Genomic DNA, 12894 nt, shown 5'->3' on the forward strand with positions numbered 1-12894 from the left:
CAGCGTTTTTCTTTACCATTTTCGATACAAACTGCTCTGATCAATATATCACCCATACTACATGAATCATTTAACGTCGGTCACGGAATTATAAACTACCCCCCCCCCCCCCTCCGTTCATCCGCGCATGATGAGTCATAACGTCTAGGACCATGTACAGTTGACATTTTTAATCTGGCGTCAATCGGTATCAAACTGCATTTGATGATCTAATATATGCATTTATGGCTATATCTCACGTTCTATGAAATACTGCAGAAAACGATAAAAACATATTTATACTCTAGACCTTATTTTTGTATGAATGTGTGAATGAAAAAGTAAAACGTTCCTACATCCTGAATGATAGATAATTGATGTTGAATGGGCCATAGTAATGTCAATTTAGCAATACAATTTAAAAAGTTATAGCCCTGCAAAGAAGGTGAACATCTCCATAGACAAATAGAGCTGGCAGAGGATGGTTTAGGATGGGTACAATGCCCGGCAGAGAATGGGTTAAAGTGACATTTTTTCCCTCCTCCTTGATTGATTGATTGATTGAAAACTTTATTAACAGATTGCAGAATGGGTACAATACAGTACAGCTCAATACACACAATTGTTAAGGGGATGCAGACCAGAGAAAGACTTTCGTCTTGTTTCCACCAGGGTCCCCCATTTTCAATTCATCAGGACATATATGACATACATGACATACAGATAGTCAGTACTGCTACATCTATACATTTATGACATACCAGATTTGCAAATACAGTACTGTTTGTGATACAGAAGGAGTCAAGAAAAGGGAGTATATACATTTGACGTAGAAACTGTACATTGGAGGAGGTTGGGTGGGGGGGGTTGGGTACACTGGGATATTGACAACCATACTGGGTAATTTACATTGGAGGTGGTTGGGGGGGGGGGGGGCACACTGTATAGACAAGCAAAACTGTACATTGAGGGGGGGGAGACTCTGTACAAACAAACAAAATTGTACATTGGACTATTGACAAAACCATACTAGGTAAATGACTGTACATTGGAGGGGGTTGGGTTAGGATATTTACAGGGGCCAGTGTTGAATTGCAGTCTCCCGTAGGTGTCTCTTGAGAGAGGTTTTGAAAGTGGGTAGTGATCCACATTCCTTTACAGCTTTGGGTAGGGCGTTCCACATTGATGTGGCATAATTGCGAAACGTGTTTAGTCCCTTATTTGAGCCGAATCTGGGTTTAACATGATTTGTGGAGCTCCCTCTGGTGTTGTGATCGTGGTATTCACTGACCTTTGGGAAGTATTTTGCCATGTACATGGGTACCTTGGTCGTGTAGTGTATCTTGTAGACCAGGCCCATTGCAAGTTGCTGTACTCTGTCATCTACTCTAAGCCATCCTAGGTTGTCAAAGTGGGCAGGGGTGAGGTGGGTTCTAGGAGTAAGGTCAAGCAGTAGTCTGACCAGTTTGTTTTGAGATGTTTGTAATTTTGTTTTTAGCGCCTTTGAGGTGCTTTGGTACCATGAGGTGCAAGCATAGTCGTAGTACCCCTGAATGAGTGCTCCTGCCAGAGTCTTCAGGGTATTCTTGTTTACCAGAGAGGAGATCCGGTACAAGAATCGAGTTCGTTGGTTGACTTTTTTTATTACATTGGATGCCATTTTGTCACAGGAGAGATTAGCCTCTAGGATGGAACCCAGGTAGGTAATTTCATCTTTCCTTGTGACAATATTGTCACCCACTGTAACTGAGAAGCCGTCGGTCTTGCTGAGTTTGTTATTTGAACCGAAGAGAATGGACTCTGTTTTGCCCATGTGTAATGATAGTTTGTTATCAGCGAGCCATATGCAGATTCTGCCTAGTTCCGAGCTGAGGGTTTTTTCAACCTGTAACTTGTTCTTGTCAGAGACCAGCAGGGCTGAGTCGTCCGCAAACAGGAACAAGTTGCTATAGGGTCCTTTTTATTGCCAATGAAAGAAGAGACCTTCCCATAATAATTTGGTATGTATTGTTATGACAATGAATGAATGAATGAATGAATGAATGAATGAATGAATGAATGAATGAATGAATGAATGAATGAAAACTTTATTTAACAGATTGCAGAATGGGTACAATACAGTACGGCTCAATACACACAATTGTTAAGGGGATGCAGACCAGAGAAAGACGTTTGTCTTGTTTACATCAGGGTCCCCCATTTTCATTTCATATTGACAACAATACAACATTTGAATAGACTTGATCAGGCCTCTGTATGGCCCATCATAGGCTATAATAGAGAGGAGGTTGGCTTAAGTTGACACCGCAATGGGTCATTTGTTTATACAGGAAGAGTCCTTCCCTTACCGTGTGTTGTACCTTGACGTGAGCCCCCACTGTTCAGGAAGACATCCATATTGTACTACGTTATGCCATATGTAGCAAGAAACCCACACACTATTCAGAAAGTTGTCCACCGTCAAACAGGCAGTGTGGGTACCCATAACGTACGACTTTTATTTATTTTCTATAAAGTACGATTTTATTAGGCATTGTGTTAGATCCGATTACACCATGCTAACGCGTGCTGGAGATGAGTAAACGAACAAAAAATTAACAGACGCTTCCAAGCATACTGTCTGTCAAAACACTTCCACTTACCTCTGATGCTGCTACAGCAAAGATAGAAGACTGTGAGCAGGACTATCACACAGATATTCTGCATTATGCTGACTCAAGACAACACAAGCACACGACAATGTGATTCATATGACAAAAATTGGATTTTGACAAGCGCATCCGTGTACTTTCTTCCTTTACATCACTCTTCTTCTGATGTGATGCCACTACTGCAAATTTGTGTCTGCGGCTCACTACTGCCATGCATAGGTTAACTGGAGACATGACGTTTAATCCATTTTCTGGAGACTTTATCGCTATTATGCGACCTGACCGGCAGATGGCAGTAGAGACATTCATTTCGAAATATAAAATGTATGTACCTATTTGACAGAATTTTACCCTGTACTTCTGTTATTTAATATTTCACGCGAAGGAAGGAAATCACTGGGGGTTCGTAGGCCACACAGAATACATTTTCAATTAATGGCTACAATTAACTCTTACAGTATAATGACAATGTCAATAGATATATTTACTACATGGAATAAACGAATCACGTGCATCCCCTTTCTTTCACTTTATGGTGTCATTGAAATCAATTCCAGACAGCAGCCAGTCCATACAAAACAGTAGGAAATCTATGGTTACAAGGTTTGTAAATGACCAAGTAAGGCTTTGTCAATATTCCAATGTACAGTGTAAAATGTGTGTGTGTCCCCTACCCAACCCCCCCCCCCCCCCCCCCCACCTCCAATGTACAGCCCTCACCCAACCCACCCAACCCCACCCCACACATCCAACCTCCTCCAATGTACAGTTTCTACGCCAAATGTATATACACTCCTTTTCTGGACACTTTTGTATCACAAACAGTACTGTATTTGCAAATCTGATATGTCATAAATGTATAGATGTAGCAGTACTGTCTATCTGTATGTCATGTATGTCATATATGTTATGATGAATTGAAAATGGGGGACCCTGATGTAAACAAGACGAAAGTCTTTCTCTGGTCTGCATCCCCTTAACAATTGTATGTATTGAGCTGTACTGTACTGTACCCATTCTGCAATCTGTTAATAAACTTTTCAATCAATCAATCAATTGTTACAGAAGTGCAACGTTACAGCCAATCACAGCACATGTGCTTTAAAAAAGAGTAACAGGTCAGATTTGCAGACAGCCTCTTGCAGGCCATAGATAATTTCAAAGGGGCCATATCTGGCCCGCAGGAGGCTAGTTGAATAGGCCTGCTTTATACACATATTGACTTCCCCTACCTATAGGCTACATGTGAACTGTGGTGATGTTATATATTGTGTAATAATATAAGACCAATTATGTTTCTCTCTGCTATATGTACAGCTTTGCCTTCGCCTGATTTTAGTAAAATAGGATAATCAACTAAATGTTACTTGGATGTGTTTTACATCTCAGCTGGATGAGGGAGACCTGTGGATTGTTGTAATGAACGTGTCTTAATTATGGCAGGCTATTTGACATTTTGAAAAGTCAGATCGTTCTTGAGGTTCATTTGCATTCCCCTCTTTAAGGTCAAACGGGTATGAATAATACATAATGGAGGTTCTTAAGCTCACAGCCAGCCATACACCAGCTGAGCCTTGCTGTTAGCTCAGGGAACACTAGAGAAACAATCCATTAGTATCACTTTGGGAGCAGGCATGGAGTAAACACACAGCATTCACATCCTGTTGTCATTTGGAGCATGTTCATTCTCATTCCGTTAAGATAACTGAAGACCACAGCATGTATAGTTTAATGTTAACAATTATCATTGTGTGGACTGGACATTAAAAGAAACAGTACCTAATGTCTTTTGTGTTTTCATGCAAAGTGGACAATTGCCATTGGAACAATTTTAGTTTATTTGCAAATGGCCAACTGATGAGTATAAGGTAGAATATCTTTCTTAAAGATCCAGTACAATGATGTTTTAATTCAAGTTGTAAATAGCTTATTATGGAATGTTAATGTCATGAGTATCATTTTCAGCTTCAGAGTATCAGCTTCAGATGTATAATTTGATTTATTACAGTAGCCTACATTTGAACTGTTTTAGTGCATCTCTGAGCACAGCCAACTGTGAGTATGTTGAGGGGGCGTGGCCTTCTGTTCATTGAAAGGAGATGTCAAGTTAGTATCATAATAAATTAAGCTTTCAAATGTAAACAAATGAATGAGCCCAGTATGATCAATTGCTATGGGAGATTAGCATTCCCTAACCTGTGCTAGCATGTGATAAATACATTGTCACAGTTGCTGTGGATGTTTTTTAACCACTAAAATTAACTAAATTGTAGCAAATTATTTCATTACTTGTTTGTGGACTAGCTAACTGATATCCTTTCCAACTACAGACTATTGACATACTGACTGATGGGCCAATCAGGGTAACCCATGTATGCTATGCAATATTTCAAAGGAAGTAGATTGGCTTATCTGAAATGACTTGATTTTGTGGATATCCAGGGGACAGACATCAAAGGAGCCTTCATAGTCATAATTTTAACAGTTCTAACATTTTGAGTAATTTTATGTCAACATATAGCTTCTGTTAAAAAATACATGTAGTAAAGATCTACGCTTTTCTGCTGGGAAATAAATCGAACTCTTATGATGATGATGATGATGATGATGATGATGATGATGATGATGATGATGATGATAATGATATTCTCAATCTCAATGGTTGTGATATTCTCTATATTTTATTTATATTTTATTGGGGTTTCCTCCAGGCCTCTATGCAACGTGTCCACGTCACACATTTTTAAATATCAAAGGGTTAATACCTGGAATGGATTCAGCATCAAAGGAAGGCCCAGAAAAAGAACCCTGGCAAGAATTTAATGAGCAGAATTAACATGTTATTAAATCTGACCTTGTGCTCAGATGACAGATGTCGAGTAGAGAGGCAACCAAATATATTATTAGATGAACAGTCATGCGTTACAGGTTTTTAGTGCCATGCATTGTGTGACCTATACACCAAAAACACTCTACTTCCAATTCCTATTCACAAGTACAGACCGTCTATAATTTCTCAGGTATGTTCTTCAGGGAGGTGCTGTGGTCCATTATTGTTTAATGCTACAATCTCAGACCGGTGATTATTCAGTGTTTCTCAACTCTATTATAGGTATTATTAATGATGCACGTGTGTTCGTTATCATTGCTTAGACTGAATACAGTACACCCTGTAGGCTGATCTGTTTGTGTTTATAATGGTTAAACATTTTGTAATTGTAATTATTTTTTTCCCCTTTCAAGGAAAATATTTTCACCAATTCAATGGCTAGTTTGACGTCTGGAAGGTTGTAAATGTAAAGTCAAATTCTAAATTGAATAATCGATTATTTGAACACATTACTTACATATTTTTAACCAAGAGACCTATTTGTAATCAACATATTAAGAGATACATATACAGTGGAGCCTTGTAAGTCTGACCTATAAATATACATGGTTAAATGAATTCTATTGAATGTATTCTTACTTTTAATAAATCCCAAATTATTCCCTTTAATAAATCAACCCACTAAAAGTCACAGAAAGAATATTGGAAGTATATGCAGTGAAATGTATAGCCAGAAATACCTCACATGGCTTCCGATCAGGAATAGGAATACATTTGATGTCATTCACTTGGAGACTGTGTTTCATAATGGTGCAGATTGTCTTTGGAGAATTGAACATTGCAATAGATGTGGCTGAGTGGCGCAGTGGGCAAGGCGCTCGCCACTAACGCAGGATATGCTGGTATCGAGCCCAGCTCTCTGCGTTGCTACCGGCTTGGCCGGCCGTCATACTAACACAATTGGCAGTGTTAGAGGGTGGGAAAGCCGGTGGGTGGGGATTGGACGTTGTGGACAGCGACTCCTACAGGTCGGTTAGGTGACGCCGGGGGCAGTGTGAGCCTCCCACGCGTTACTCCTTGCCACTGAGAGTTCGAGCTGCTGCGGTGAAAAGATGCGACAGGCTGCCTCCTCGTGTACCGGAGGGAACACGTGATGCAAGGCTTCTATCCTCACTACAGCCGACCAGTGGGAGGCATAGTCTAGCAACGTTCAAGACAGGGGAGGGAAGAATTGGAAACACGAAATTGGGATGGGAGAAAAATAGAAAATGGGGAGAAAAAGTGGATAAAAAAAACAACAACATTGCAATAGATGTGTGGCCTTGAGGAGGGAGCCTGGCCGGGTGTTTTTGACAACTCATTACCTGTAATTTCAGTGACGGATTGGAGTAGCTGAGAGCAGGCAGCTATGGCACCAGAGACCAAGGCCTCTGCCTGGAATGATGTAAAACAGAAAGGCAAACAAGCAAAGACTTATTATATGTAATGATTTGCTAAAAACAGAGGGGGTAGACTGACAGCTTGCTATCTCACCGCAGGGCCAACAATGGAAACAAATCCTCAGTGAGCACCAGTCTGTTTTCTTTAAGTCCAGAGCAGAAAGGAACCACTCTTAGATTGTGGTAAGTTTGTCTGAAGCAGTGTCCTTCTGCTGTGTCAGGAACAAATTGCTCATTATGGATTATAGACACTGTGAATGACAGGTAACCTATTATCTGAGGAAGATTATTCTCCATAATGGGGATTGCTGTTGCTCTCTGCCTTCTCATTTTGTGCAAAATACCGCAAATCCATTAAACTTTATGCAACACCACAAAACAATTGATGTAGGACTCTGATTGAAATAAGAATGTTGCTGGATTACATTGAAACTTGAACACTCAATTGGGTCGAATCAAGTCGAAGACAATGAAACAAGGGCAGCTCCCGGTTTTTTCTTTGTAGGTGAGGTCCTGACCTGGTTAGGTCTAAAGCCTAACTCAGCCACGTCACTGGGTGAGGGGACAGACAACAGGTTAGCTCCTCCAGGCCAGTCCCCCTGGCTGCTTGAGGCTAATTGGCCCATCTCTGGCACAACTAATCTCCAAAGCACCAAAAACTGTAACCTAACCTTGTGTATTTTTTTTCTCACTAATTGAATTGCCTAATGAGGTCCCGTGGGCTCCATTCCATTACCTTGGAGTTAATTAAACCCTCAGCCACGTGCCAAATGGTGAATAAAGACACAGTAAAAATGGAAGAGAAACAGGGAGACAGAGCAGGGTATGGCGCATGCAGGGGAGGGGGCTGACCTGCTTTTGTGTCGTTGTTGTGGGACTCCATATTCCAGGGAAGGAACAGATGTCTATTCTTTTTTTAATTTGTATTTCTTTTTGGCTTCAAGTTGTGTTACCCTGGTTCAGACTTGTGTTTTCCATGCGGTTAGCCTGAATTCACCTTATTAAACATTAAACCAGATTATGACTCCTCTCCATCATCTCTACAACATTGTTGTTGTTCCTTCCTTGAAAACTAGAGACAAACTAGCTGCTAAAACCACTTACATTATGTTTGCAATCGATGTGTCACACTATGGCGTTAGGGGGAAAAACATGTTAATACCTATAAACCTAACAGGTGTGCAACATACTTTTGTTCAATTTCAATATGAGTTTAATAAATAATTTTGTTGACTTTAGCAACATTCCAAAGTCCTACGAAAGACAGCGGTTGTCAGCTTGTAATGGGCTGTGGTTACAATTATGGGTTATAACATAATTGGGTATAACAACCAAACCCACAATAACTTGTTAAAAAATCCACCTGTGGCTAAACCCCATGTAAAATCAGATTGAGACATTTCTTTTAAGAAACCATTTCAAATGTTTATTTCACATGTCAAAGAGGGAGCACACACATGAGAGTTTAAAAGGGGGGTAGCAATTATTGGCCTGTACTATGAATTAAACTTAATACTAACATGAATCAAGTTTTTGGCTAGAAAGAGAATTTATTTTTGTTCCTTTTTGTTTTTTTTATAAAGCAACTTTATGTACATTGGTTCTTTTATACAAGAGGTTCATTGGATAAATGCATCAAAACAAAAAAAAAAAGAAACCAGTTCTGCAGTAAACTTTACAAAAAATACATTTTGTTTCATTGAGAGATGTAGAAAAGGAGACGATCAAATATTGACCAATAATATTTCTTCCTTTTCATTATTTAGAAAAAAAGTTGTTCTAATACCTATTTAAAAGAAAAGCAATATACAGCACAATAAATGGAGAGGGGGTGGGGTGATTTTGTAGATTTAGTCATTCGATTTGGTAACCAATGAGAGCGGCTGTGACTGGAAAAAGGCGTGATGGGAGTGAAGGGCTGCCTGATGGAAGGGGGAGGGCGGGGAGAGCATGGAGTGGTGCAGGGAGGTGAAGGGAATTGGCCGAGTGAGAATGGGCGACTGGCGACCAATTGGGATGGAGATGGCAGGGTGGGAGGAAGAGGACGATGTGGATCCGGGAGCCTTCCCTGGGTGGGGATAATGGTGGTGGTGCATGCGACCCTCCGGCTTGGTGGTGAGAGACAGGGGCTGGGCCTGCTCCGAGTGGGTGGCGGCGGGGGCGGCCGGCGAGGCCAGTGCCGCGGAGGGAGTGGCCGGAGAATCCAGCATGCTGCCGTGAGAAGAGGCGGGGCTGTCGCACATCTTCTCCGACGGCAGGTACTGAACACACTGCTTCTTGTTCCTTATCGAGAAGTCTGGGGGGAAGAGAGGAAAAGTTTCAGTTGTGAGGTTATGCTCTCAAAAAGCTGCACGTAAATGGGCCTTCACACGTCCCTCATCGACGCACGTCACGTTACATGGTGCAATGGTTACGATAGTGTGGTTGGGAAATTAAATCGACAAAGAAGGATCTCAGACAGAGACCCCCCCCCCCAAAAAATACACCAGCAACAAAAATGAAACATTTTGGATGAAAAATAATAATAATAAGACAACACAATAAAAAGTGTGGCACTGAGACGAGGTCAGAGAGCTGTATTAGACCACTGTGGGTGGACTGGATCTTACACAGCAGCAGACATACCTGCCACTATTAGCATTGAACCTCATATGCTGCTTGTCAAAGTGTAGAGGGAGAGAAGTTAGTGTAAAAAAGTGTTCCTAAAGGAAACGGCTAATTCCCCCAAATAAATAAATAAGACTGTGTCTGCTTGCGTAGTCCCATCACTTGAGAAGAAAGGAAGACCGAAAAGTCTGCTCACCCTCTGGTGTTGAGTCTTTATTATCTCTCTTCCTCTTTTTCCGTTTTCCCTGCAAAGATAAACAAAACAATGTGGTCAGGAAAAAAAAGAAACTGTACACTATCAAAGTGAAAGCAAACTGCCTCAACGCCACCTCAAAACACCACAACTTTATGAGAACAAAAGCAAACGTTATTATCATTACTAACGTTGTAAAATGTTCTTGTACCAAAAAGAGGGTTGATTATGTATAATAACAACACACTTATTTACAAGAGAGATGATGTGACAAATGTCTCTACTCACATAGTTATCTCGTGCTGACCAGCCAGGATAGAGCTGGGAGTGCAGTTGCCTCTCTTTCCTGGCCAGCTCATAGTATTTGGCTTGCTCCTCTCTTGATAAAGAATGCCACTGTGGACACAAACATACGTCAAACAATTGGTAGTGTTGGGGGGGGGGGGGGGTCACATAAATAATACACAGGCTTATAATACACAGGCTTATAATATCAGGGTCAAATAGTATTGGCAAGCAATTCTTAGTTATTGTTTTAATCTGCTTGGAGTGCCAGGCGGATAGGGTTTATCTTACAGAGTATATTCAGACTCTATTTTGTCCTATGCAGAGGACAAACAAGAGTTCGAGCAAATACAAATATCCCTCCTGTTTACACATATTGTACACACAGCACCCCCTCCCCCGACATACAGACAGTATGCATTTCTTCATGTGGCAAACCTCACCTATCTAGAATTCCAAGCAGGTTAAAAGAGACTATTATTTGCAAATACTATTTAACCAATATCTATTGCATACACACACGCACACGCACACGCACACGCACACACACACACACACACACACACTACTCTGTACCCGTCTTCCCAGGATCTGGTTGATGGCAGCGCTCTCCTTCAGGGTACACTCAGCCACTACTTTGGCCCTCATCTCTTTCATATACAGCATGAACGCGTTGAGGGGTTTCTTGATGTGGGGCTTCTTGTCCTCCTCCTTCTTTGCTGGTCCAGGAGACTTCCTGCTGAGACAACAACCCAAAACATTTAAAAGATGTTGAGAATGGATCATAATTGATGATCTTTTCTTGATCCTCCAATCAAAACGGTTGATTTCTTCCGTTTCCTCAGAAACAGTTGTGATTGGAGGATCAAGAAAAGAGGGCAGGGTCAGAGATTAATTGGTTTAGAGGTACACGTGTATGATAATAGGTTGTGGTTGTGATCATCATTTGTTTTATACACTGTAGGAAATAGTGGAGAATGATCACTTTCTTATCTTTTGTTAACCTTTATTTACCCAGGGTATGTTCTATAAGCATGGAGGCTCTTTTTCAGCAACTCACCCAGTTACACACATTCACACCTGGGAGCTGCCCAGTACAACCAAAGTCCTCTACTGTTGCAGAAGTTGGGGGTTAAATACCTTGCTCAAGGGCATTTGGGGTTTTGGGTACAGTGCGTCTTGAAGGAGGGGAGAGTGTTCATTCATTCACTTCCCCGCAGTGACCTTCTGGTCACAAGCCTGCTTCTCTAACCTAACCACCCCTTTCTGGCAATATTTGTATTATTTCTCCACATCTAATATCAAGCCATATATGTTCCATTAAATATCAAGGTGTGCCAAACCAGGCTTTTCAGTATATCCCTATCAATGTCACACAGGTTAATACACTGGAATAAAGCCTTTGTAAAGTATAACTATATGTATATTCTGAATTCATCAATAACACATAGAGATGATGAAATCCCAGATACAGTTTTAGTAAAATATCAAGGGGAAAAAGTAGAGATTAATTTTATGCAAATAAGCCATTATAACTTCTGACAGAAAATGATAGAACATGTATGTTAAAAGAAAAAATAATAATAGATAATAATAGATAATAATAATAATGAGTTAGCCACCCTGAGAAAGGTTTCTACATAAGCTGTAAATATGTGTCTCTTACGCGTGCATTGAGGGACTCATGTCACACATGGGCTCCTGTTTGATGACTGGGGAGACGATGGCAGGATGCGGGATGCCCGTCTGGTGCAGGCCGTGGTGCGGGTGGTGGGCCATCATGTGAGGAGAGAAGCGACTGGACACCAAGCTGCAGACAGAGAGAGAGGGGAAGAAAACAACACTATCAGTTCAACTCTACTGTGACCCTCTGTTTTACTGAGTTAAAGGTGTTGGTTTGACCAATCTGCCGCAAAGTCAGATGTCAAAGTCGACTTCAGTGTGTTGACTATATTATGTCTAGACTAGAACCCTATACGCACCGAGGCACATGCTCGGTTTTTTGTTCAAATAAAGACTTTTTCAAAAGCCCCTTTATTCCGCCATGCCTTGAGAAAAGTGGAGTGTGTTGTTTCCATGGTGACCGCATATGTCCTGACACCTGAAACCACTTTCCTCACCACGCGCCAAGCCGTGGAGGGACCTCTATAGCCGCGCACACAGAACACCGTTACAAAGTGTCTCTCTCTTGCTCTCCAATTGTTAATACAATGGCGCATTGTAACGGATAAGAGGAAAATGCAGTGCTGTAGTGCACCTCTGCCACACATTCCCGTTAAATGCTTGGAAAATCCTCCTGCTTTGTAAAGGGGAAAGACATCTAATTAAATTCCACATAGACTGTCACACGGGTCACAATGAACAATTGCCTTTAACCAATAGTACAATAATACTTCAAGTTTGTGATTATGCAGAGGCAACATCCTCGATTATTCATGAAGGTCAAGATGAAATATTGAAGATGAATACATCTTCCTGAATAAGTCAATTTTCTCTTGTTCGCCGAAAACTACCATTTGAAAACAAAGGACACTTCACTTCAATTCACTATTGTAACTTTGGAAATACTCTCACTTAAACGTATATAATACCTTAATTTACAGCATCTCCAAATGTAGCCAGACTCCAAACTTGTCCCTTTTGTATTGTAGGCTACCAGTATTAAAACTGTTGTTAAAAGGTATACAGATAAAAATGTATTTGGCAAATGATCACATTGTCATTAATGTTGATGATGAGTGGTTATGACACTATGATAACTAATAATAAAAAAAAAAAAAACAGAATGACTCCAACTCATTAAAAACTCGGCAGCTAGGCTACTAACTAGAACCAAGAGTAGAGACCACATCAGTCCAGTATTAGCTACCCTGCACTGGCTTCCGGTAACATTTAGAATCGATTTCAAGT

The 12894-nt window shown here is 40.8% G+C and overlaps 2 protein-coding genes across 3 annotated transcripts in view; both read right to left on the reverse strand.

The window, feature by feature from the left end:
* tgoln2 (trans-golgi network protein 2) overlaps positions 1–2774 on the reverse strand; it is a 35544-nt gene extending 32770 nt beyond the window's left edge. The window contains exon 1 of the mRNA XM_084316885.1: positions 2622–2774. Coding sequence (XP_084173011.1) covers positions 2622–2685 — 64 coding nt within the window. The 5' untranslated portion in view covers positions 2686–2774. The remainder of the gene's footprint in view (positions 1–2621) is intronic.
* Positions 2775–8337: 5563 nt separating this feature from the next.
* tcf7l1b (transcription factor 7 like 1b) overlaps positions 8338–12894 on the reverse strand; it is a 51011-nt gene continuing 46454 nt past the window's right edge. Inside the window, exons 8-12 of one of the 2 annotated variants that reach the window (XM_084332159.1) lie at positions 11651–11794; positions 10561–10720; positions 9988–10095; positions 9703–9751; positions 8338–9195 (exon numbers count right to left, since the gene is read on the reverse strand). In XM_084332159.1, the coding sequence (XP_084188285.1) occupies positions 8750–9195; positions 9703–9751; positions 9988–10095; positions 10561–10720; positions 11651–11794 (907 nt within the window). In that variant the 3' untranslated portion in view covers positions 8338–8749. Of the gene's footprint in view, positions 9196–9702; positions 9752–9987; positions 10096–10560; positions 10724–11650; positions 11795–12894 lie in introns of both variants that reach the window. The other variant, XM_084332158.1, reaches the window with a different exon arrangement.

This window comes from Notolepis coatsorum, assembly GCF_963971535.1.
Source record: "Notolepis coatsorum genome assembly, chromosome: 1".
NCBI classification, from domain to species: domain Eukaryota; kingdom Metazoa; phylum Chordata; class Actinopteri; order Aulopiformes; family Paralepididae; genus Notolepis; species Notolepis coatsorum.